The sequence below is a fragment of the Physeter macrocephalus genome, chromosome 6, assembly GCF_002837175.3.
Source record: "Physeter macrocephalus isolate SW-GA chromosome 6, ASM283717v5, whole genome shotgun sequence".
Classification (NCBI taxonomy): Eukaryota; Metazoa; Chordata; class Mammalia; order Artiodactyla; family Physeteridae; genus Physeter; species Physeter macrocephalus.
Genome location: NC_041219.1, coordinates 58,067,666 through 58,092,046, shown reverse-complemented (window position 1 = coordinate 58,092,046; position 24,381 = coordinate 58,067,666). Strand labels below are relative to the sequence as shown.

Below are 24,381 nucleotides of genomic sequence, written 5' to 3'. Positions count from 1 at the left end.
GATTAAGGAATCACGTTGTCTAGTGCTAGGATATGGCAAGAGCAGGAGGATTTAGCTCTCTAAAAATACAGCTCACATTATTTACTTCTCAAAAAAGGAAGTTGGATTTAGCACTTTCAAGGTCAGCCTTAAATAACCCATCCATATACAACCTTAAATAACCCTCCCCACCTTGAAGGGTCCCAGCAACAGAGTCATAACATTAGACCCAGATGGTGGCTTTTTATGGAAAGAGCAGTCGGCTGGCAGCAGCTCCCCTCACAATCCTTCAACCTAAGACCGAGCAGCATGGTAGATAAATTCTGGGGGCCCAAACATTTACAAACAATAAGAGAGCTTGAAAGATTTAAAGTTCTTTTTGGGAAAAAAGAAAATACAGGCATTTCGGAGATGTTGCAAGTTCCGTCCCAGACCACTACAATAAAGCGAATCACACGAATTTTTTTTTTTTTTTTTTTGCGGTACGCCGGCCTCTCACTGCTGTGGCCTCTCCCGTTGCGGAGCACAGGCTCCGGACGCGCAGGCTCCGCGGCCACGGCTCACGGGCCCAGCCGCTCCGCGGCACGTGGGATCCTCCCGGACCGGGGCACGAACCCGCGTCCCCTGCATCGGCAGGCGGACTCTCAACCACTGCGCCACCAGGGAAGCCCTCACACGAATTTTTGAGTTTCCCGCTGCATCTAAAAATTATACATATATGTAGTCTATTAAGTGCGCAATGATAGCATTATGTCTAAAAACCAATGTACATGGCTTCATTTAAAAATACTTTATTGCTTAAAAATGCTAACCATCACCAATGATGCAGGGTTGCCACAATTTGTAAACAAACAAACAAACAAAAAACCCCACACAATACAGCGCGGTACGCCTGCAAGACAAGAAGAAATAAAGTAAAAGTCATGAGTACTCCTTCTGGGTTGAAGGAGGCCGGCCTCTATCTCTTCACCGACAGAATGCGAACTTGGCCTCTAAATTTATGTCTAAAGTGTGTATCTTTCCCTGCATCCAAACTTGCCAAATACTTTTGCACTTTGCCTTGAGCCTGGGGGTTTGAGAGTTGGCTGAGACTTGATGCTGGTGGGACATGCAGGAGGTCTGATGACTTCAGAAAACCAGCCCATTTTACCCGTTCAGAGAAATTCTCTTTTTACCCAACAGGCCTCTAGAGCCAGCCTAATAGGGGGGGAAGGGAGGGCGCATCGCAGCCATGTGCAGCTGAACTGGGCAGGTGACTTACCCTCTCTGGGCCTCAGTTTCCTCATTTGTTAAATGGGAAGAGTCATCGTGCCTACCTCCTGGGGGGGTCGTGCGGGCTGCATGAGGTCACGTTGGGCAGCATTGAGAGCACTGCCTGCCACGTTGTCAGTGATCGCTGGCCAATGCTGTCATCACCTGAATTCCATATCCCGGCCTCTCACACAAATACCTTGTGGGATTATATTTTACAGTTTTGACCTGTGCCTTTGACACGGCCCCAGTGGAATAGTGTTCCTCTGTAAATCCCAAGGGACTTCCCTAGCGGTCCAGGGGTTAAGACACTCCGCACTTTCCTTTTTTAAAAAAAAAATGTTATAAACTTATTTATTTATTTATTTTTGGTTTGGCTGTGTTGGGTCTTCGCTGCTGCACGCGGGCTTTCTTTTAGTTGCGGCGAGCGGGGGCTACTCTTCGTTGCGGTGCACGGGCTTCTCATTGTCATGGCTTCTCTTGTTGCGGAGCACGGGCTCTAGGTGCGCGGGCTTCAGTAGCTGTGGCACGTGGGCTCAGTAGTTGTGGCGCACGGCCTTAGTTGCTCCGCGGCATGTGGGATCTTCCCGGACCAGGGCTCGAACCCGTGTCCCTTGCGTTGGCAGGCGGATTCTCAACCACTGCACCACCAGGGAAGCCCAAGACTCCGCACTTTCAAATGCGCAGGTTCGATCCCTGGTTAGGGAACTAGAATCCCACATGCCGTGTGGCACGGCCAAAAAAAAAAGAAAAAGAAAAATCCCACAGAAATCAATGATCTAGGTCTCAGTCTCCTCTTTATTTGCATGTGGTTACAATTCATAAATACACTCACTGTGTTCCTCCCCCTCCAAAACTCTCCCTCATGCCTAAAACCCCACCCATGCCCCTGGTTATAAGGATTCCCTTTCCTGTCTGGAAGGGGAGGGTGGTCCTCCTTGTTACTCCATCTTCATGTAGGGTCTCCCTCGGTCCACGTGAAGTGTGGGCCCTCGAAGGGCCTCTGAAGCTTGGGGACGAAGAGCACCACGCATCTGCCAGAGGTCCCGGCCGTGTCCTTGAGTGACCACGTGGCTGGCTCCCTTCCGTGCCATATGCTCGGGGTACAGATGCCGGGGGGCAGCAGTTAGCGTCACGTGTCCTGTCCGTGCCTGAGGCCGAGCTGGTGCTGCCCCAGTGGGCAGGGGGTCTGCAGTGGAGTCCCGGGTCTGCTCGGGCGGTGGTGAGAGCCCTGCGGGGGCACCATCCCCAGCCAGCGCTGGCCCTGCTCTCAGAGACGCGTCTGAGGCCCGGGCCCTCGGGGTCCAGCTCTCGGGGCCCTACCCAGGCCCTTGGTCAGTCCTGTGCGGGGAGGGCGGCCTCGAGGAGGAGGCGCTCTCAGGCCTCCCTTCTCCTGGCTTCTCCAGACAACATCAGGCGTGGGTGACGAATTGGGTCCTTGGCCCCGTTAGAGGGTGTGGCACCCCAGTGTCTCTGTCTCAGCCAGGTGCCAAGCTTTGCCATCCTCCTGGTAGGGTGTGGAGAGCCCGGGAGGGCTAGGGGCACCCTCTTCGGGGATGGGGTACGGAGGCTCCGGGGGAGCGGGGGGGTCTCCGGGGCCCCGTGCTCCCCCCAGTACTGGCCCGTTGTAGATGTAGATGTTACCGGTGACAGTCACAGACCCGCCGGTGACGTGAATGCCATTGGTGCCTGTGGGAAGGAAGGCAGAGTAAGAGGAGTGAGGGGCAAGTGTGAGGGGAAGGCCTGTGTGACCCCAGCATCGGACCCCAGCTTCCCCAGGGCCCCGTCCGCCATCTCCGCTTTCCGCTCTGTCCCCCTCCATCGGCGTTCTTGAGCTCTGTGTTCATTCCTGTTTCTTGGTTTTCAGTCTCTTCCCTTCTCCGTAGGCGGGATGCTCTGGCTGCTGGAGCCTCCTCTCGCACCCGGTTTAGTCTCCTCATTTCTGCCTGGCTCACACGCGCTCTCCCTGCCCACCCTCCCTCCCCAGCCACTCTGCTCCCTGCCCCAGGCTCACCGTGGGCCACCTGGCCTTGCTCTGGGAGCTCAGCCTCCAGCTCCCTGGCCTGGCTCAGAGGACTCTGTTGTTGTAGCACCTCTTCCTCCAAACCTGGGGTCGCCGGGACCCCGGCCGAAGCTGGGGTCAAGTCTCCAGAGGTGGGCAGAAGTGGCTCTACCAGGTCAGGGTACTGTGGGTTGACCCTCGGGGGCTCCCAGCTTCCTTCAGCAGTATTCGATTCCTCTCCCTGCAGGACAGAGGCCGAGAACCAAGCAATGACGTGGGCCTCAGACTCCATCTTTCTTTAATTCCTCCCCCCTCCCCGCCCCATGCTTAGGCAGCTCAGTGCCCTCTTCTGCTCCTCATCAGGCTCCCTGCCTCAGGGCCTTTGCACTGGGTGTTTCCTCTTCCTGGAGCTCCTGGAGCCCTTTCCCCGATACATCCCGACAGCTGGCTCCCTGTTTTCTTCAGCTCTCTGCTCAAATATCCGCTGATCACAGAGGCCCTCTCTGTCCACTCTAAGATAATATACCCTCATCTGTTGCCACTGTCACTGTCCCCCTACCGTGCTTTATTTAGCAATTATCACTACCTGAGGTCCAGCTGTCTAACTTTATTCTGGCTCCACTGGTTTGTAACTCTGGGAGGACAGACAGTTTGCTTTGCTCACTGCTGTTTCCACTGTGCCTTGAACAGTGCCTGGCACACCGTGCGCTCGATAAATTATCAGTTGAATGAATGAATGGTTATTGAAGCTGCAGACTCTTTTCCTGCCTGCCCCCCACCGGGTTCACCTGTCCCCCTGCCCCTCCTTGCTGCCTCCTCAGCCTTCCCCATTACCTCTGGATGCCTCTTGAGCAGGGATCCTGCAATAGAAAACGAAACGGCAGGCCTCAGACCCCCAGGCTTTCCCCCTCCACACAAGCCATGATATGGCACTGCCCACCCTGGGCTCCCCAGAAGGATCAGCTTATCATTACCCTTATCTCCAGCCTCAGAATGGGCGGGTTGGATGGAGGTGATGTCTACGTGGGGGGCAGGGGCTGGGTGCCTTGAGGGTGTGAAGGCGCGGAAGGGTCATCCCTGGGGGAGCTGAATGTTCCCGCCAGCCCCCCTCCCCCATCTAGGGAGGCACAGACGCGGGCCTGCATCCCTGCCTGCAGCCTGCTCCTTCCTACCCAGCTTTCTGCAGAGAGAGGGGTGGCTCTTCCAGGTGCAGGCAAGGACAGTGGTGAGGAGCAGCAAGGAGACCAGCGGCAGCAAGACGGCCAGCACCAGCATCCTTCCTGCGGGACAGCACACAGGACGGGGCGTGAGGGCCCGCGGAGGCTGGGGGGGCGGGCACTTAAGGAAGAGCTCTCCAGTTCTCAGGCCACCCAGACAGAAAAGGGGGAGCAGCTTTCCCCTTCCAGTCCCACAACAGTTCCTAAAGGAGGAGGTGGAGAAACTTCCCTCGGGTTACAGAGAAGGGACACTAAGCCTGACTCGGGGGGGACCTCCTGACAGCCAGGATGGAGATGTTCGGGGAGGCTGCGGGTGGCCACCGGCGCGGGGGCAGCCTGGTGGGTGAGGCCAGGCACTTGGGCAGTTGGTCTGCAAGGGCTGAAAGTGGGAGTGGGAAGCGATAAGGGAGGGTGGGGAGTCTGTAAGCAGACTCAGGCCACGGGGTAAAGTCACGTTTCTGCGGACTTGACCATCTTACAGAGAGACCCACAGCTGCGGGAGCTGAGCTTGTCCTTCTGCAGCTGTGGAGGTGTTTACAGGGGTGACGGAGTCGGGATCCTGGCTTCTGAACTCTGCCTGGGGCTGCCTGGCAGCGGCTCCGGGCAGGTCCCGGGAGGGAGGGAAGCGGAGGCTGGGTTTCTCAGGTGCCCGCATGTAGCCATGGTAACTGCCGCCTTCCTATGGGCCTCATGCTGCCGTCAACAGCATGGGGTCTACCATGCCCGTCGCCTGTGTCACCTGGGCCTGAGGAAGATCGGGAGCGCTTGGACATCTGCACACACTGGCCAACTAATTCCATGGCCTAAGGGGGTCCAGAATGGGAGGTGTGGGGAAAAATTAGACCCAGAGTCTTGGACACCTGGGTTCCTGCCCAGTTGTGTATTTTTCATATACAAAATGAGATTAGCTTACATACTCTCTAAAATTCCAGCTCTAAAATGCCAATCGTTTTTGATACACAGTTAAAAATTAATACGAGGATGTGGAAAATATTCATGATATAGTTGAATGAAAAATTAAGTTACAAACATTCAAATGACTGTACTTTTAGGAAAATAATTATCTTTTTCTATTGCACAGAAACATGTATGGGACGATATATTCAAAAGTGTTGAGTGTGGGACTTCCCTGGTGGCGCAGTGGTTAAGAATCTGCCTACCAATGCAGGGGACACGGGTTCGAGCCCTGGTCCGGGAAGATCCCACATGCCGCGGAGCAACTAAGGCCGTGCGCCACAACTACTGAGCCCACGTGCCACAACTGCTGAAGCCTGCACGCCTAGAGCCCGTGCTCCCCAACAAGGGAAGCCACTGCAATGAGAAGCCCGTGCACCGCAAAGAAGAGTAGCCCCCGCTCACTGCAACTAGAGAAAGCCCGCGCACAGCAACGAAGACCCAATGCAGCCAAAAATTAAAAAAAAAAAAGTGTTGAGTGGATATGCTAGGTGATGGTTCTGGGGGTGATGTTTAGTTTTGTTTATCTGAATTTTCTAATTTTCTGCAGTCTGCATGTATTATGGCATGGGCTTTGGAGTAAGAGAGACTTAGAATAGGTCTTCATAACACCAGTTACCATGTGGATGATCTTGGGCAAGTCACCTAACCTCTCTGGGCCTCGGTTTCCTCATCTAGTCAGTGAGGATAATAATAAGACTATTTCATAGGATCTTTCTGAGGGTTAAATGAGTTATTGAAAGTCAAGTGTTCACAGAGTGCCTGATGCACTAGCGCTCAATAAGTGGAAGCTATGATTATAAATACTTGGTAATTTTTTAAAGTTAAGGAAATAAACTTTCCCCTGATTAATAACAACTACAGTCATTAGAAACATCCTGTAATCCTCTATTAGGCGAGGAAACCAATGACTCCACAGAAAAGACCAAGAAAGCATCAAGTGTAGAATCTCATCTCGAATAACGGAAGGTGTAACCTACTATAGAGACATCCAGTCTCGTAAATGGACTATGTGATGGTGGCATGTCCGAAACGATGACGGTGATGTCAGTTACAATTACATCTCCGTGTGGGCGTACTATTACATATAACTTATAAGTTATGTGTAGGACATATAACTTAAAAAGTGTGTGTGTGTGTGTGTGTGTGTGTGTGTGTAATTAACCTGGCCCAGGGATACTCCAATTTCCCTTTGAGGAGCTTTTCTTCTCGCCTCAATTCTGACTGGAAAGGATTCATCATTTCCCCATTTTTTTTAGATGGCTAGAATTAAGGCATCTTCCCAGATGCCCCCTGCCCCTGTCCCTGGCCCCTCACCTGGCGTCTCGGAGGGCTCTGGCGGATTTCTGCAGCTGGTGTCAGACCGGGAGGTGCCTGGCACTGCCTCTACGAGGCCCTGGTCCTCACACCTGTGGAGGAAAGAGCCTAGCTCAGGTGGGCTCCTGGCGGGAAGTAGGAGGCGGTCCGTGGAGCTGGGCAGTGGCCGGGGCTGTCAGCAGCTGGGGCTGGGAGGGTGGGAGGGACACGGACCTGGCACCCTCACCTGGTGTGGGGCTGGCAGCGGGCGCTGGGGGAGGAGGTGTTCTGGAAGTGCCCTGCCTTACAGGGAACACAGTTGCTGTTAGCCTTCCTGTCTTCATCTGGCAAGAGAAATGCATGTCCAGCCAGGGTGAGTGGGCAAAGGAAGCCCAGCTGTGAGCCTCCTTTACGCCCGCTGGATGGCCCCCTCCCTGACCACCCCCTGCGGTCTGTAGTTTGCAGCACCTTGCCTGATCTCCGAATTGCCCGAGCTTCCTCCCACTGCTGGGAGGACCCCCGAACCCTGCACCATCCCACTTTCATTTCTCTGCAGGTCCCTTCTGTGAGCCTTGCTCAGGGAGGGAGAAGAGGCCTGGGGCCTCACCATGGACACAACCCCATGCACCCTGCCCGCTTCAAGATCACCCGCCTCCTCCCCCCGCCCCTTTGCCCCCAGTGACCTCTGACCTTTGAGCTCGGCTTCAGTGCCAGGCGGGCAGTGGGGGAGTGACTCGCAGTGTACACACTCAGAGCCCCAAAAGACGCAGAACAGTGTTGGCTGGCAGCGGCACTGGGTTTTGTGTTTGCTGGTGCAAGGCGTGATCTCCACGAAGCCCAGCACTGGTGGGGAGACGGAGGGCTCAGCCCAGGGGCTGCGCCCCAGGAGATCCCAGGCCCCCGTCCCCGCCGGAACACCCCACTCACTCCGGTCACAGGGGCGGCACAGCTGGCAGATGGAGAGATGGTTCCAGTGCTCGTTGTAGGAATTTTCGGGGCACGTGGCACAGGTGGTGTCCTGGTCGGGGCCACATTCAGCCGAGACGTGTGTGCCTAGGATGTGAGCGGGGCAGTAGGCGTGTCAGGGCACTAGGCTTCCACCATCCCCTCTGCCGCTTGCCGTGTGACCCTGGGCCTGTCCCGGGGCCTGCACGGGAGGGACGGCCAGTGTCTCTCACTCGCTGTGTCTGCCGGCGGGTATTCCTGGGAGCTGGTGTCCACCTTCCGTCCGAGGCGGCGACGTGGGCCGGAGCCCCCCGTAACCCACCTCCACGTCCCAGACTTCCTGTGGCCCCCGCCTCTCACCTGGGGGGCAACGGGAGCAGCAGACGTGATGCTTGGGCTCGTAGTACTCCTTTTCCTGGTCCCGGCAGGACTGGTTCTCCGTGCGGTACGGGGGCACCTGCAAGGGGAGATGGCGCGGGGGGGAGAAGTATTCAGGAGTCAGCTGGGAAGGGCCAAGGCACTACAGAGAGGGCGGCCCAGACCCCTCTTCCCTAGCTAAGCCCACCCCCACCCGCTGGCCTGGGCCCCTCCCTCACCAGCTGGGGCTGGGATGCTGCCAGCAGACCCCAGAGGCCCAATATGAGAGGCCCCCAGGCCAGGCCGCAGGGGGATGCGGCCCAGGGCAGGCGCATGGCGGCCAGTCAGCCAGCCGAGCCGGTGGGTGGAGGCCTGGGAGGAAGGTGGGAGGCCTGGACGTCCCGGGCAGTGGTGGCAGCAGCCTCCCGAGCCCAGAGGCTGGGACAGGACTCGGCCGGCTTGCCCCCGGGGGCCAGAGAGGCCGGGCCTGGCCTGGCCTCCAGGGCTCCAGCGCCGGGCTCAGGAAGTGGGAGTGGAGTAGCCGGCGCGGGGCGGAGACAGGGAGCCCTGGGAGCCAAGGCAGCTGTCTGTCGCAATCGGGAAGAGGAACAGGCTTGGCTGCCCGAAGCAGGGCGGGGGTGGCGGGTGGGGGGTGGGTGGCGGGGAAAGCACGTGAGGGCAGCGGGGCGGAACCGGGCCTCCTCCCTTCTTTGGAGGCCTGACTGGAGAGGAGGATGCAGGGACAGGACAGGCCCAGCCGGTGGGAAAGGGGTAGCAGAGCCAGTGGGCACTCCTCGGCTGGGCCCCCGGAAGCCCAGCTGGGAACAGATGGAGTTCCAGACACAGCTGTGTCCAGCCAGCAGGACACCAGATCCGAAAAATGGATGGGCCTGGACCGTCAAACTTGGAGGGTGCAGAGACCCACGGAGAGCCTCGGCCAGCCAGACCAGCATCTGGGAACCAGAAGTCCTAGTTGGCAGACTGTCTGGACTCCCGGCTTCCCACCCTGTTATGTGACTTTTTAAGATAAACTACAAAGGAGTCACAAGCCAGCCAGCAGCCCCTTCCCTGAGTCAGCCCAGCCCACTCCCACCTCAGTGGACACAGGTCACCTACGAGATTCTCCAGAGGGTGCAGCGGCCCCTGCTCCTCTGTCCTCAGAGAAGGCGGTTGTGCATAGACCAAGTTCCCATGAGCAGGGCAGCCGGGCTGGGGCTGGGTGGCCACCACCCTCAGTCCCGGCCTCTCACCCAGGAGCCTTTGAATCCCTTTGAGCTGGAGGGAGCTGACAGCCCACCAGACCGGGCCCCTCACCTTGAGGATGAGGGCACAGAGGCCAGGGTGCCATGTAGAGGAGACCGGGATTCCAGGGGGACTCGGTCTGGTCCTTGTCCCTTTTCTTCCCACCATTTCCCTGCAACCCATTAACAGCATCCCCGCCCTCCCCCAACCATGCCAGGGTGTCTGGTCTCCGAGTTCCTGTGCTCCTGGCTAACTCCCACTTGTCCTTGAGGGTCACCTGGGCTCTGGGAAGCACCTCCACTCCGAGCTGCCCAGCACCCCCCGCGGACCACTCCCTGTGACCCGCTGCTTATCATCCTCTGGCCGCTGGGCCCTGAGCTCAGCAACGGCCTGCCCCGGATCTGTAACTCGGGGCTCCCGGAGCTTCACACAGGGTCTGGCACGAACTGCGTGTCTGGTACATATTTATGGACTAAACCGATGATGTCTCGCCCACGTCACACAGCCAGTCCGTGGCAGAGCCAGCCTAGAGGCCGGGGCTCCAGATGTCCGGGTCCCAGCTCATTCCAACAACCAGGCTCCCTCCTCGTGACTCAGGGGTGCCTCCCTAAGCATGACTGGCTGTCTGGAGAGACGTCACCTGGGCATCATCCCTGCCCCTTCCTTGGAGGACTCTGTTCACACATCCTAACCCTGGTTGGTCTGACTGGCCGGACAGGCTCCTGGTGGAAGAGTGGGAAGTCCAGGTCAGGGGTGTGCCCCTGGTGGGGGGCGGACCACAAAAGGGCGAATCAGCCTGCCTGAGCTATAGACATCTCTCTCCTCTCCTGGTGCAGGCCTAGGACCCGCACTCTGCCGGTGAACATCCGAGGCTGCCTGGGAAGGGAGGAAGTGTCAGAAAGGCACGCACTGCTCAGGTCAAGGAAATGGGGTCTGGGACTGGACACACCACTGAGCTCTTAAATGCAGAAAGGTCTGTGTGTGCACCTTAGATCCCTTTTTCTATTTTTTAACAAAATTTTTAAAATTGAAATTTAGTTGATTTACAATGTTGTATAGGTTTCAGGTGTACAGCAAGGTTATTCAGTTATATATATAACTGAACATATATTCAGTTATATGAAATACGAAACATACATGTTTTCAGATTTTATTCCATTCTAGTTTATTATAAGATATTGAATACAAGTCCCTGTGTTAGACAGTAAATCCTTGTTGCCTATCTATTTTATATATAGTAGTGTGTAGCTGTTAATCTCATACTCCTAATTTATCCTTCCCCCATCTCTTTCCCCTTCGGTGACCATAAGTTTGTTTTCTACGCCTGTGAGTCTGTTGCTGTTTCGTATATAGATTCATCTGTATTATTTTTTAGATTCCACATACAAGTGATATCATATAATACTTGTCTTCCTCTGTCTGACTTACTTCACTTAGTATGACATTCTCTTGGTCCATCCATGTTGCTGCAAATGGCAATATTTCATTCTTTTTTATGGCTGAGTAATATTCCATTATATATACATATATATATATATATCACATTCTTCTTAAACCAATTGTCTGTTGCTGACAGTTGGGTTGTTTCTATGTCTTGGCTGCTGTAAATAGTGCCGCTATGAGCATTAGAGCTGCACGTACTTTTTCGAATTAGAGTTTTTGTCTTTTCTGGACCTAAACCCAGGAGAGAGGTTGCCAGATCATATGGTAGCTCTAGTTCTAGTTTTTTTAAGGAAACTCCATACTGTTTTCCATAGTGGCTGCACCAATTTACATTCCTACCAACAGTGTAAGAGGGTTCCCTTTTCATCACATCCTCTCCAGCGTTTATTATTTGTAGACTTTTAAATAATTAATTAATTAATTAATTAATTTTTTGGCTGTGTTGGGTCTTTGTTGCTGCGCGCGGGCTTTCTCTAGTTGTGGCGAGCAAGGGCTGCTCTTCATTGCAGTATGCGGGCTTCTCATTGCAGTGGCTTCTCTTTGTTGCGGAACATGGGCTCTAGGCTCTCGGGCCTCAGTAGTTGTTGCACGTGGGCTCGGTAGTTGTGGCTCACGGGCTGTAGAGTGCAGGCTCAGTAGTTGTGGCGTACGGGCTTAGTTGCTCCGCGGCATGTGGGATCTTCCCAAACCAGGGCTCGAGCCCGTGTCCCCTGCCTTGGCAGGCGGATTCTTAACCACTGCGCCACCAGGAAAGTCCCATTATTTGTAGACTTTTTGATGATGGACATTCTGACTGGTGTCAGGTGATACCTTATAGTGGTTTTGATTTGCCTTTCTCTAATAATTAGCGATGTTGAGCATCTTTTCATGGGCCTGTTGGCCAACCGTATGTCTTCTTTGGAAAAAAAGTCTATTTAGGTCTCTTTTTTTATTATTATCATGGAAATCGCGCATAATTTATACATATGCAAAAGAGGAGACAATAGTACTGTGAACTCCCAGCCTCAACTCAGGCGGGTCTTCTTTCTCCCATAGAACCCTCTCCTACTCTTCTAATCTTCTCTTAATTATTTTGAAGCAAATCCCAGACATATATCATTTCATTTGAAAATATTTTAAGATTTTACTCAAAGACAGGGACTCTTTTTCTTTTAATTGAAGTATAACCTATAAACAATGAAATGCATAAAGTACACTAATCTTATGTGTACAGATCAATGAATTTTCACTTTTGTGTATTCCTGTGTATCTCCCAGAATACTTCCAGCACCCCAAAATGTTCCTGCATGCCCTTTCCAGCCAAAGCTCCCTGCTTCACAGGTAAGCACCATCTCAGATCCTTTTAGCTCCAGCAGGCTGAACTATAGTCTTTCTACTGCCAGCATGAGCTGTCACTTCGGCTTTCAAGGATTCTCTGGGTCCTATGGAAAGAGCCCTAAGATCTGGACTTTAATCTTGGCCCCATCACTTCACCTCTCTGGGTCTCTTTTTTTGTGCCAAATCAACTGCTGCTTTGCTTGCAGATCTGATCTGTTCTCCACCCTTCCCCTGCTCTGTTCTGTTCACTATTGGGAACTACATTTCCCAGAGTGCTTTTCCCTCTGGCTTCCCTGTAGGCTCAGCCAATAGGAAGACAGGTGGGTGGAGGACAATTTGGTGGGAAGAGAGAAGAAGCCAGGCGATTTCTCTGCTTCTCTGCTTTCTGACACTGCGTGCAGCTGGTTGTGTTGCTTCCTTCCATCCTTCCACTATCCCATCCCCTGCCAGGTAGCCCCCCACTATTTAGTTTCTGCCAAATAGCTCTGGAGGCTTCTGGGTCTGTAAGGCTGCATTATAAGTTTGTCTTTCCAGCCCTAGAGATGTAGCTGCTTCCTGCTTTGCTATTTTCTGGGTTGCCTTGCTGTCCCCCAGCGGCTTCTCAGCATTTCCATCAACCATGTACCAATTCCCTGTGTTAAATTTCTTCCATTTGAAAGACTTAGAGTGTTTCCTCTTTCTGGACGCTGATGGACAAATCTCATCCATAAATGGTTATTATGCCTGCCCAGCCTTCTCCGGGAGGGTGAGGGGAGCCTCACAAGGTGAGGAGTCCATGAACTCTTCATGGGCAGACATTGTCTCTGCTTCTTCCCTTTCGTGTTTTTGTCGGCTTCCTTGAGGTTTGCTGATTTCCATGGGGCAACACCAGACCCCGACTGAGTGCCCCATAGACCCCCAGAGTGTGTGGGAGTGAGGCTCTTCTCCGGGCCTCTCCAGAGGGGGTTGCTGGGAGATCCTTCTTCCCCGAGGCCCATGAGGAATCCAAAAGGAGGGTTTATGGGAATGGATTCTTTTGTTTTTTTTTTTTTTTTTTTTGGTTTTTATTGGAGTCTAGTTGATATACAGTGTTGTGTTAGTTTCTGCCGTACAGCAAAGTGAATCAGTTATACATATACATATATCCACTCTTTTTTAGATTTTTTTTCCCATATAAGGTCATTACAGAGTATTGAGAAGAGTGCCCTGTGCTCTACAGTAGGTCCTTATTAGTTAGCTATTTTATATATAGTAGTGAGTGTATGTCAATCCCAGTATCCCAATTTATCCCTCCCCCTCCTTTCCCCCTGTGGATTCTTCTAAATGCTCTTCTTTCTCCCCTCCTCCCATACTGCCCTCAGCCAACCGCTGTCCTTGAACAGGGGCTGGTAAACACTGAGAAATGTGTAATTGATGAGTGTCGTCCTTCTCCAGAATATTTTCACTGGGGACAATCCCTCAGTCCAGTCCTTCTCAACTGGGGTGACTTTGCCCCCTAGAAGACATTTGGCAGTATTTGGAGGAGTTTTTGACTGTCACAATTCAGGGGGTACTCTTGGCATCTAGTCGGTAGAGGCCAGGGATGCTGTTAAACATCGTACAGCGCACAGGACATGGCCACAACGAAGAATTATCCAAGCGTCAATCGTGCCAAGGTTGAGAAATTCAGCCTTAATCCAAAGGAATAAACTTCAAATGGTGAACTTCTAGGCGTCGTGCCAGGTGACTGGACTGAGAGTCAGGGAGGGATTTTCTGGAACATCATTTTAGATTAAAGAGAAATTCATACTACATAAGTGCAGGTAAAAGGACACTGTTTTCCACAGTGGGCAGCCCCGTGTGGAGAGGCTAATTAGCTCTAAGCAGTAAGAATAAAAAGTTACAATTACTGAGTGACTCCTTTTTACCCTAGAAAGGATAGAGACTGAAACGAAAAGGTGAAGGAAATTTAGGTAAATTAACAAACCACAAATTAATGGGTACTCAGAGGAAATTAGGATGTTGGATGTTTTGAAGATATCTTCATTTATTTTTTTTAATTTTTTAAAAATTCATGGGACTTCCCTGGTGGTGCAGCGGTTCAGAATCCGCCTGCCAATGCAGGGGACACGGGTTCAAGCCCTGGTCTGGGAAGATCCCACATGCCGCGGAGCAACTAAGCCCGTGCGCCACAACTACTGAGCCTGCCCTCTGGAGCCCGCGAGCCACAACTACTGAAGCCCGCGGGCCTAGAGCCCGTGCTCCGCGGCAAAAGAAGCCACCGCGATGAGAAGTCCACGCACCGCAAGGAAGAGTAGCCCCCGCTCGCCACAGCTAGAGAAAGCCTGCGCGCAGCAACGAAGACCCGATGCAGCCAAAAATCAGTTCTGTATTTCTCTACTTATAATGGGGACTTACGACTCCTATTTCTAGGTAATGAAACAAATCTTTTTGTCCTGCCCAAGTGACTCTAAATTTACTCCATTTTTACTAGCTTAATTGCTTTATCCTATGCATTTGAAGGTAAACTTCAAAAGGGGTAAGAGCAATCTTTAGAATTTAATTTGTATCTATGTTATACCTAGTATAGTGCTTCAAACAATAAACTGATTAAAATTGTTAACGGGAAAAAAATGTACTCAAGTATAGCTGATTTACAATGTTGTGTTAGTTTCTGCTGTACAGCAAAGTGATTCAGTTTTACACATATATACATTCTTTTCCATTATGGTTTATCACAGGATATTGAATATAGTTCCCTGTGCTCTATAGTAGGACTTCGTTGTTTATCCATCCTATGTATACTAGTTTGCATCTGCTAATCCCAAACTTCCAATCCATTCCTCCCCCGCCCCACCCCTTGGCAACCACAAGTCTGTTCTCTCTGTCTGTGAGTCTGTTTTGTAGATACGTTCGTTTGTGTCAAATTTTAGATTTGAGGATACTTTCTCATAGCACATCACTCTCTGTCAAAGATATACCTTGAGTCTTACCAAAGATGCTAATTCTGCTGTCTTCTGCAGAGGGGGGCAGTCAACAAAGAGTGGCCACTAGACCCTGGGGCCACTGGTAATAAACCTAGTGCCTGTCTTCAGAGAACTCATAATACGATCCGTACGTACACACGCACACATACACCGCACACACATACACGCATGCACACACACACACACCGAGATAAGAGTGTACAGCAGTGCGTGTTGGAGCGTGAGGGAGAGAGCGATCACTTCCACCATCTCCTGTCCCCGGGGAGCAAGAGGCAGGGAGACCCTCCGAACTCACAACCCTCATTCCACTGCAGACCCTCTAGTCTCCCCTCTCTCCCTGTAGCCTTTGCACAGTTTATGGCCAAACCACAGGGTTAGAGGATGGCCGGTCCTGGGAGGGGGAAGGAAGGGCTGGGGCTCTGGGAGAGGCTGGGGGAGCTTCAAGACAAGACCTACAAGGCCCCGATGCCCCCCAGAACAGGCATCCACTTCTCTGGAAGTCAGGGAGCATCACTGAGCTTGGAAAGGGGAAGCTCAGCTCTCAATCTGGCCCCACCCCCAACTCCCAGGGTGATGTGGGCAAGTCACTTTGCTTCTGGGGCCTCAGTTCCCTGATGCATTAGGCAAGGGGCTAGATGCAGAGCCAGCTGGAAAGGGCTCTGGTGACCATCTGGGCTGCCTTACAACCCCACCCCCTCCCTTTCATTGAGAGCCCGGTGGCCCAGAGTGGTAAAGTGTCATTTTGTGTTCTTTTTACATTCCTTTTTTTTTTTTTTAATGTTCTTTTCCACTGTGGTTTTTCCCAGGAGAAACTATCATTTTCTAAGGCACATAGTTTAAAAGCCAACATGGAAGTCATAGAATAATGCCTAGACCGTGGTCCCATTTATGGAAAAAAACTATCTTGTTTTAAAAAAAATACATGTAAGTCTGTAAAAGCACCCAAAAAAGATACAGATGGACACAAACGACAGTGGCTCTCCTGGGCCAAGGGGTGGGAAAGGAATGGGACAGAGGGAGGCTTTTATTGTCCTGTAAACCTCCATGTTGTTGGAAAATTGTGTTGTGAAAAAAACGTGTTCAGGTAACTTTTTCTGCACCTTAAAAGATAATATTTAAAACAGAGCCATGACAAGTGCAGGTCTCAGATTTCTGGTTTTTTCACAACAACAAGCTTGCTCTGGCCCGTTCCAGATCTGGAACGCTGCTGTCTCTAAGCTACCACACGCTGGCAGGTGCTACAGGGACACTGCGCTCGCTCTGGCTCAGCCCAGGTCAGGCCTCTGGATCCTGCTCACCGAGCCCTCGAGAGGAAAACGGGGCCTTGGGCCAGTCGTTGGATTTCAGGCACCAGCCAGCAAATAGAAAAGGCAGGGATGTGCCTCTCTGAACCTCTGAGATGGGCCGAGAAGGGTGCTGCGTACCCCACCTGTAGGTAGGATGTCCCTTGGGAAGGCAGGGACGGTAGAAAGAGCTTCTCACGGAGCCTGGGAGATAATCCAGGATCCTGACGGCTGGTCAATCCACGGACTCTCTGTGGGAGTGTGTGAACCTTCCTGGTGTTCAAAACCAGGTGCAGGGGAGCCCCAGTTCCCCAAGAGTCTGTGGCTGGTCTCTCTTGGGGTGTATGGCAAAAGCCCTAAGCAGACATCCCCCTGCTGAAGAACAATTCTGCTCTTGCCCTTCACTCTATTGCTGTTTGGTTTTGTGTCCACAGAAAACTGGCTTTTCTTTGCAGAGGGCAGTTTCTTCATCTGGAACATAAAGAAAAAGCCAGCCTTTCCCTTCCGAGGGGAGCTGTCCCCTATACCTGTCAGGGAACCAATGGGGCGCGTTTGCAATCCTGGTCGAAGGCAGCTCTCACTTTAAGAGGCCACAGGAGCCAGGCGCAGACAGGGCTGTACCCTGAGCCTGCTTGTTCTGCAAGACCCAGCAGAGATGCCATCTTCTCAGGGAAGCCTTCCTGAGCCCCCTGGGTGAGTGCCCTCTCCCTCCCTCCCCGCCACCAGGCTGCTCAGCACTTGGCCTCCGCAGCTGTCACCAGGATCCTTGTCTTAGGCCGTCGGGGCCTGTCCTCCCCCACCCAGCTACGTCAGTGCTCGGGCTGCCCCCCCCCCCGCCCCCCGCCCCCGGCGCCTGCACATCCCAGGCCTGCTCCTCCAGCAGGCGGGAGAAGCCAGTGGACGCCTCCTGCAGTGACACAGTGGCAGACCTCTCACCTGGCTGTGTGGTCTGGTCTCTGTGCCTCCTGGGCCCTCCTTTGGGGCCTCATTCTCTGACTCCTTCCCTCTTCACTTGGCGCCTCACTATTGTCTTGCTCGGTTGCTTGGGGCAGAGACTTTGGAGGAAAAACACAGCCCACATTGAGCTTTTCCTTCCTCCCAGGGCTGGTGTGGACTTGGGCCAGGCCCAGCTTCTTCCTCCGCATCTCCCTGCACGGCCCACATCCTTCCCTGTCTCCTCGGTGTCTCCTGTCCCTGAGCTCCCTGGGCTCCGGGGTTCTGCCCAAGTGCCCTGCCTGGCCCCTTCTCCGAGCACACATTCCTGCAACCCCGTGACCACAGCTGGGGACATTACACATTCCTGGCCTGGCAGCCAGTGATGTAAAAAAGAACAGAATGTCCCAGGGCCCCGCCCAGCCCCCAGCTCCACCTGGGCCCCTCCCCGGGCTGGACGAGGTAGGGGTGCTGGTGAGGAGTCATGAGGGAGGAGGCTGGACCAGCTCGGACAGGGAGAAGGGTGCTCTGTGCCTGGTGCCAGGTGGGGCCGGGAGGTGTTCCCACCTTAGTGAGCAGGGAGGGAGGTTGCAGACACCCCTTCTCCTTCCTCTCCAAGGCCTGGGGGTGATGCTGACCCAGGGGTGCCTCTGGAGGGATTCCCCAGGGAGGAGCCCTGGCTCCTGGAAGCCCACGCAGGGGGGCCCTCCTGCTCTCCTTCAGGGGAGGGCCTCCTTTGGGGGCTGGCTCCCTCCTCCTCACCCCCCTTCTCTGCCCTCCTCTATCCCTCCCTCCCAGCCCTTCACCCTCTCCTGGTCCATCCGCCTCCCTTCTCCCGCCTTCCCTGGTCCCCTGGTCTCCCCAGCGCAGCCTCACTCGTCCTGACTTGCCCTTTTTCCCATGCTTTGCCCTCCCGGCTTTGAGTTCAGGATCCTTCTCCTGGTTCAAGACCTCTGACCCTCCCCTGCCGTTCTGTCTCCTGGTCTCCCTGCCTGCCAGCTCCCCGCCACTCCGAGGCCCTGACTCTTCCCCCCGCCACCTCTCGCCTGCCCTGCCCTCAGACGCCCTCCTCCCGCTGCGGAGCTCTCAGCTCCGACTCCTCCTCTGCCCCTCCCCCTGCCCGGCTCACCTTTAATTGAGATGCTAATGAGGCTTCTGTCGCTTCCATCCCCGGCGGGCCGGGCTGCTGCACCTGTCAGGTGAGGGGGAGGAGAGGCCGGGCTGCCAGATCCAACCGGAAAGGAACCAGTCCCGGTCCAGCCACAACCTGGGAGTGGGGAGCGGGAGGCGGCCCAGGCAGCTCGGAGCCCTGCGGTCCCCGGGGCCGAGAGGGAGTCGGGTCGCGGCCCGGGGTCAGGGCCAGAGACCGGAGGGAGGGGAGGAGAAGGAAGAGAGGCCGGATCAGAGAGGCTGGCGCGCGGAGAGGAGACAGGCAGGGAAGGGAGCCGAGAGGCACCCAGAGAGAAGCGGAAGGCAGAGACAGGGCCAGGGCCAGGGAGACGCTGGGACACAGATCCCGGAGGAGGAAGGCCAAAGGGAGGGATCGACTCAGCAGGGCAGAGACTGCAGGGGAGCCAGAAGGGGAGCTTCTAGGACAGAAACCCAAAGGTGGCCTTATCAGGGCAGCAGAGAGGTCACCCCAGGGAAGCTCCAGCTCTTCTGGCCCCGACTGCTGCAGGGCAGCTGGCTGCTGGGGACCGGGCGGGTAAGAGAGGGAGAGGGCGGGCGGAGGGTGGCTTGAGGGCATGGCCCCGAGGTGGCGATGGAGGCACCCAGAGCCCCGGACTCAGTCCTGCCCCTCGTCCTCCCCGACCCACCCAAGGGCTCATGAAGGGAGACGAGCGCGAGGAGCCCGAGGCGGGCCCCGAACCTGCGGCGCCCCCGCCGCCCGCGGACGAGCAGGAGGCCCTGCTGGAGTTCCACCACTCCTACCGGGAGCTCTTCCAGTTCTTCTGCAGTAACACTACCATCCACGGCGCCATCCGCCTGGTGTGCTCGCGGCACAACCGCATGAAGACGGCCTTCTGGGCCGCGCTCTGGCTCTGCGCCTTCGGCATGATGTACTGGCAGTTCGGCCTGCTCTTCGGGGAGTACTTCAGCTACCCCGTCAGCCTCAACATCAACCTCAACTCGGAGAAGCTCGTCTTCCCCGCCGTCACCGTCTGCACCCTCAACCCCTACAGGTCGGTCTCCTTCCGCCGCCTCCCCGGGCCTGGGAGGGGGGTCAGAGGGCGCGGGGGGGCCCCCCGGGCGGGCGGATGCCCAGACCCGGAGGTGGGAGACGACCCTCCGGGGCCGAGGCAGGCCTCCCTTTGGGCAGGATGGGGGCCCCCGACCTGATGGGCTGGCCTCTGCGCGGTGCCCCAGGCCTCTCCAGAGCAGGCCTGGGGCACCGGCCACTTCCTCCTCCAGCCCTTCAGCCTCCCGCAAGCGGGAGGGGGTGCTGGTGAGGTCAAGATGCTGAGAGCTCCAGAAGGGCCGGGTAGGGACCAGCCCCTCCTCCGCGTCAGGCGACGACTCTGAGGGAGGTTCTGCGGTGGGGCCGCGGCAGGTGCGGTGGGGCCGCGGCAGGCGGTGCCCCAGGCCTCTCCAGAGCAGGCCTGGGGCACCGGCCACTTCCTCCTCCAGCCCTTCAGCCTCCCGCAAGCGGGAGGGGGTGCTGGTGAGGTCAAGATGCTGAGAGCTCCAGAAGGGCCGGGTAGGGACCAGCCCCTCCTCCGCGTCAGGCGACGACTCTGAGGGAGGTTCTGCGGTGGGGCCGCGGCAGGTGCGGTGGGGCCGCGGCAGGTGCGGTGGGGCCGCGGCAGGTGCGGTGGGGCCGCGGCAGGTGCGGTGGGATGGGCGGTGGCGGCTGGCGGGGGCTGCGCCCTGGCACGGCGGTCTTGGTTGAGAAGGGGGGCTTGTTGTGGAGAAAGCCAAGTGGCGGGTGGTGGCAAAGCACTCCGTGAGCCCGGAGGCGGGGGCGTGGGGAGTCACAGAGCCAGGAGAACCGGACGGGCCTGGTCAGGCCGTTCTCCCAGAGGCTCGGGTGACCCTGCTGGGCTGTACAGTCCACCTGCCCAGCTGACTGACTTTTACGTACTTGGGTGTGTCCTGAAGTTTTGGGTTTCATCACTGTTCTTTGCCAGTTTTCGGTCCGGAAGCCAGAGGGGGTGGAGGTGATCACCGAGGAGACAGGAGGGCAGGGCTGGGTGTTTACACACACCCACCTTTTCTGTGTATTCACTCAGTCCTGCCACACCTTGGGACGCCCCGAGGCAGGCCAGACACGGGGCTAGGCACCCGGCAAATGGGTTCACCAGTAATTCCTGCAGCTGTTGCCAAGGGCCAGGTACTCTGCTAGGTATTTGCAAGATAAGATGGAAGAGACAGGCATGTAAACAAATAACTTCAGCTCACTGTGATAGGTACGATAAAAATTGTGAGGTATAGTCTCTGTCTTCAAGGAGTGTGAATTTACATGTGCACGTGTGTGTGATCGCAGGAGTGTGTGTGTGAGCGCACAAACGGGGTGCGCGTGCGACCGTGGCTGACTGGGATTGGTCACACGTTGGGGGTGGTGTGTTCTGTTGTGTCCGAAGGTGTGTCATGAACTAATAAGGGTTGGGACCTCCTGTCCTACAGAGGAACATCGCAGGGCCATTTCACCGATTAACCCCCTTGTAAGGTCCAGGGTAAGAGGCCAGTTACTAAGAAGCTGCCTCACGCACCAGACACAGCTAAGTACCCCACAGGCATCTCCTTTAATTCTCCCAACCATCCTACGAGGCAGGTACTGTTATCATCCCTGTTTTCCACTTGAGGAAACTGAGGCAAAGAGAGATAAGGCACAAGGTCACAGAGACAGTGACTCGCCCTGTTTGCCAGATCACAAGTCACAAACCCTGCCTCTTCTTAACTCCCGAGATGTGAACGTGGAGTAAATGGAATCTCCGCTCAGGTGTTTACATCCGCTTTCTGAGCCTGTTTTATTCCCCTTCTCAGCCTTCTTTCTCTTCCCCTGGTCCCTGTGACTCTGCTTCTCTTCTTTCCAACCTCGGTGCTCCTCTGCCCTAATCTTTCCCTCCTCTTCCCCCGCCCTCATCCCCTGGGGCAGTGGCGGAGGGGAGGGCAGGCAGGCAGGCGTGAGGACTAGGCTCTCAATAAAATACTTGTGGTTGAAAGATGTGGGTGAGAGAGGGACGGGGCAGGGGTGAATCTGTTGAGGCCTGCATATTTTCCAAGGTTCTGCAGGGAGCAGGGCCCCGAACAGTAGTGGAAAAAGCCCCCAGGGAATGAAAACCAGAGCCCCAGCCTCTGAGGCCTGCAGGCTGGGAGGCAGGTGCCCACACAGGAACAAAATCCCTGCTGCACGACTTAGTGGGGAGAGAACACGACACCCTGGAAGAGAGGGGAGTCAGGGAAGGCTCCTCAAAGCCGGGCAAGGGTACTGAACGTCTACTATGTGCTTGATCCTGCACTGGGTGCTTTATAAGCACTACCTCACTTAATCCTGAGAAGTCCATGGAGATGGGCATTATTATTTCCATTTTTGCAGATGAGGAAGTGGAAGTGAAGTAATTGAGCAGGTTCAAACAGCAAATAATAAAAAAATTAACAACGATAATGGCTAACACGTACAGTACTTAATATAGTACTTAATAGTACAAACAAATGAAAATTTTCTATTAATTAAATGATTTAATCTTCACAACAGACCTCTAATGTAGATACCAGTATCACTCCCATTTTATAGCTGAGGAAACTGAGGCCCAGAGAGGTTACATAACTTGCCCGAGTTCACACAGGGAACCGGTGGTGAAACTGAGATTCAGAAATCCCCCCACATAGGAGCCAGTGCATCCTAGGTCAGCAGCTGAGTCACAAACCAAGTGTGTTTGATCTCAAAGCTCTTTCTCCCATTGCACTTTAAGGAGGGGCCAGACAAAGGCATCCAGGGTTGGGGGGCTGGTGGGAGTCTGTGGGGAAAAAGCCGCAGGAGTCCGGAGGGAGGAAGGCGGAGGGAAGGATCCAGGCTATTGGTTCCTGTTCCAGGAGAGAGGCGGGGAAGGGTGGACAGGCTGATGCAGCCCGGTGGGGGTGGGTGGTGGCCTGAGTGTGACCCACGCTGCTGGCTGGCATGGGTACTAGAGGCAGAGGCAAGGTGGGTGACTTGGACAAGGGAAGCAGGGAGGAGGTGGAAATCGTGACCAGATGCCCACCTGCAGGCAGCTGGGTGTGGCCAGCAGAGGGGGAGGAAGAAGGGGGAGCGAGGTTCTGGGCTGTTCTGTAACTGCCAGAAAAGGGGACCAGGCTGAAGACCTTCATGCTAAGCAAGGAGGTGCTGAGAATCCAATGTGAAAGGTCAGCTACAGCAATCCCCTCCTTTCTGGTTAACAAGGGGCTTTCTTCACCCCAGAGACAGGGCCAGACATATATCCACATCCATGGCAAACAAAGCCCAAGAACACAGTTTTCATCCAGTCCTCAGAGGGACTGAGGCCGATTCTAAGGACGAGCTTGGCATTCTTAGACAGCAAAGAAGGTCATGGAATCTTCCTTCCCAGAGATGGCAGAGCAGGGGGCATGGCGGTGAGGAGAAGGGCAGTGCCCCAAAGAGCTGCACGGAGGTAGGGGAAGGCTCTGAGCCGACCCTGCACTCCCACAGGATCTGGAAGGCAGGCTCTGCACGGGCAGGCCTGGCGGGGACAGAAATCGCAGACTCTTAGACCTGGCACTCTCCCAACCCCCTCCCAGGGATGGACTCCTTCACATCAGCAACCCTACTACCTCTGTAGCAGCTGTTGCTGGAAAGTTCTTCCTTAGGTAAAGCTGCAGCTTACCTCACCGTCACTTCTACCCTCCGGTCCTGGTTCTGTCTCTTTGGAGAAACTCTAAAGACATCTTCTTCTTTGCCCAATGGCCATCAGTTCGGGTGCACCTGACTGTGCTGCAGTTTGCCAAGTCCACTATCGCGATCTGATCTTCATCACAAGCTTGCTGGATAAGGAGGGAACTGTCCGCTCAGAGGAGAAGACGGAGGCTCTGAGACCCTAAAGGCTTTGCAAAGGTCACCCAGCTGCTGGGTGGACAAGTCAGAATTGGCATCTGGTCTTAGGCTCCACTTTTGTTAAGACCACAGAGTCACAGGGCAGGTGAGTGGCAGGCGCTGCTCCTCTGTCTCCTTAGCTTTCTCTGCTTCAACAATAGGTTACTATTATCGTTCGCATTAAAGAACAGTCATGACAATAAAAACAACATCCGCAGGTATACAGTACCCACTCTGCCAGGTATTTTCCTCAGTACTTTGGATACATTAACTCATTTAATCCTTATAACCACACTATGCAGCAGGTACTCCCATTTTACAGATGATGAAACAGAAGCACAGAGAAGATAAAGTAACTTCTCCAAGGCTAACCATCTAGAAAGTGGTGAGGCTAGGAAATGAGCATGGAAAGCTGATTAGATCTCAGTTCCAGTAACGTTTCCTTTTACCGCTGTTCTTTTAATGACCAGTAACAAACAAATCTCAGAATGTCAAACACACACCTTCCACCTGAGCTACATTTTCTCCTATGAGAGGATGAGGGACAGCCGGCTAGACTTTTATGAGGGAGATAGTGGACTAGGCAGTGATTATCATGGCTGCACACTAGGACCTCCTGGGACTCTTGTAAAAGCTACCTTGTTTGGGCTCCACCCGATCCCACCAAATCTGACTCTGGTGATTGAAGCCCCGCACTGATGGTTCACTTTTTCTTTAACTGAGGCAAATTTACATACGGTAAAATGCACAAATCTTAGGTGCTCTTTGAGGCTTGGCACTCAAGATATTGAACATTTCCATTAGCTGGTGACCCTTTGTAGTCAGTTCCTTTCCCTCTCCCACTATCATCTTCTGACTTCTGTCACCATCAATTAGTTTTTTCTGTTCTTAGAAATGGAATAGAAAAATATATATATAAATGGAATATATATATATATATTCCATTTATAAATGTATAGTCCATTTATAAATATATATATACATATAAAAATGGAATATATATATATAAAAACGTCATAAATGGATCACACATTATGAATTTTCTTGTATGTGTGTCTAGCTTATTCTGCTCAGCTTCATGTTTCTGAAATTCTTTCATGTGATTTTTTTTTTTTTTTTTTTTTTTTTTTTTTTTTTTTGGGGTGGTACGCGGGCCTCTCGCTGCTGTGGCCTCTCCCGTTGCGGAGCA

At 54.1% G+C, this 24,381-nt stretch overlaps 2 protein-coding genes and 1 long non-coding RNA gene across 13 annotated transcripts in view; 1 reads left to right on the top strand and 2 right to left on the bottom strand.

Moving 5' to 3' along the window:
• Positions 1 to 2,010: 2,010 nt before the first annotated feature.
• LTBR (lymphotoxin beta receptor) lies at positions 2,011 to 8,544 on the bottom strand. 2 transcript variants are annotated; one of them, XM_007103672.4, is made up of 10 exons: positions 8,241 to 8,542; positions 8,005 to 8,101; positions 7,627 to 7,752; positions 7,390 to 7,542; positions 6,947 to 7,043; positions 6,721 to 6,812; positions 4,405 to 4,512; positions 4,067 to 4,092; positions 3,245 to 3,473; positions 2,011 to 2,919 (listed from the first exon to the last, which is right to left on the bottom strand). In XM_007103672.4, the coding sequence occupies exons 1-10, from the start codon at positions 8,334 to 8,336 to the stop codon at positions 2,678 to 2,680; spliced, it is 1,266 nt and encodes a 421-aa protein (XP_007103734.2). In that variant the 5' UTR covers positions 8,337 to 8,542; the 3' UTR covers positions 2,011 to 2,677. The 2 variants fall into 2 exon arrangements, with proteins under 2 accessions (XP_007103734.2, XP_028346752.1); XM_028490951.2 differs by lacking the exon at positions 4,405 to 4,512 and having other exon boundaries at positions 8,241 to 8,544.
• A 7,192-nt stretch (positions 8,545 to 15,736) lies between these two features.
• LOC114486465 (uncharacterized) lies at positions 15,737 to 19,217 on the bottom strand. The gene is made up of 4 exons (XR_003680244.2): positions 19,097 to 19,217; positions 18,294 to 18,356; positions 17,168 to 17,286; positions 15,737 to 16,758 (listed from the first exon to the last, which is right to left on the bottom strand). It is a non-coding gene; the product is annotated as an uncharacterized lncRNA (long non-coding RNA).
• Positions 17,281 to 24,381, top strand: part of SCNN1A (sodium channel epithelial 1 subunit alpha) — a 24,325-nt gene continuing 17,224 nt past the window's right edge. For 8 of the 10 annotated variants that reach the window (XM_028490944.2, XM_028490947.2, XM_028490946.2 and 5 more), the window contains exons 1-2: positions 17,281 to 17,708; positions 18,987 to 19,347. In XM_028490944.2, coding sequence (XP_028346745.1) covers positions 17,567 to 17,708; positions 18,987 to 19,347 — 503 coding nt within the window. In that variant the 5' untranslated portion in view covers positions 17,281 to 17,566. Of the gene's footprint in view, positions 17,709 to 18,366; positions 19,348 to 24,381 lie in introns of those variants that run through there. The other 2 variants (XM_028490945.2, XM_055085451.1) reach the window with 2 other exon arrangements.

What these genes read in the sequence shown, in the direction of transcription:
- LTBR (XM_007103672.4), bottom strand. Translation starts at nt 8,336, where the DNA reads ATGCGCCTGCCCTGGGCCGCATCCCCCTGCGGCCTGGCCTGGGGGCCT. An exon ending in CTGCTCCCGTTGCCCCCCAG is followed by an intron (nt 7,753 to 8,004) that starts GTGAGAGGCGGG and finishes CTCACATCCTAG; the next exon opens with GCACACACGTCTCGGCTGAA. An exon ending in GCAAGGCCAGGTGGCCCACG is followed by an intron (nt 2,920 to 3,244) that starts GTGAGCCTGGGG and finishes TCCTTCCCACAG; the next exon opens with GCACCAATGGCATTCACGTC.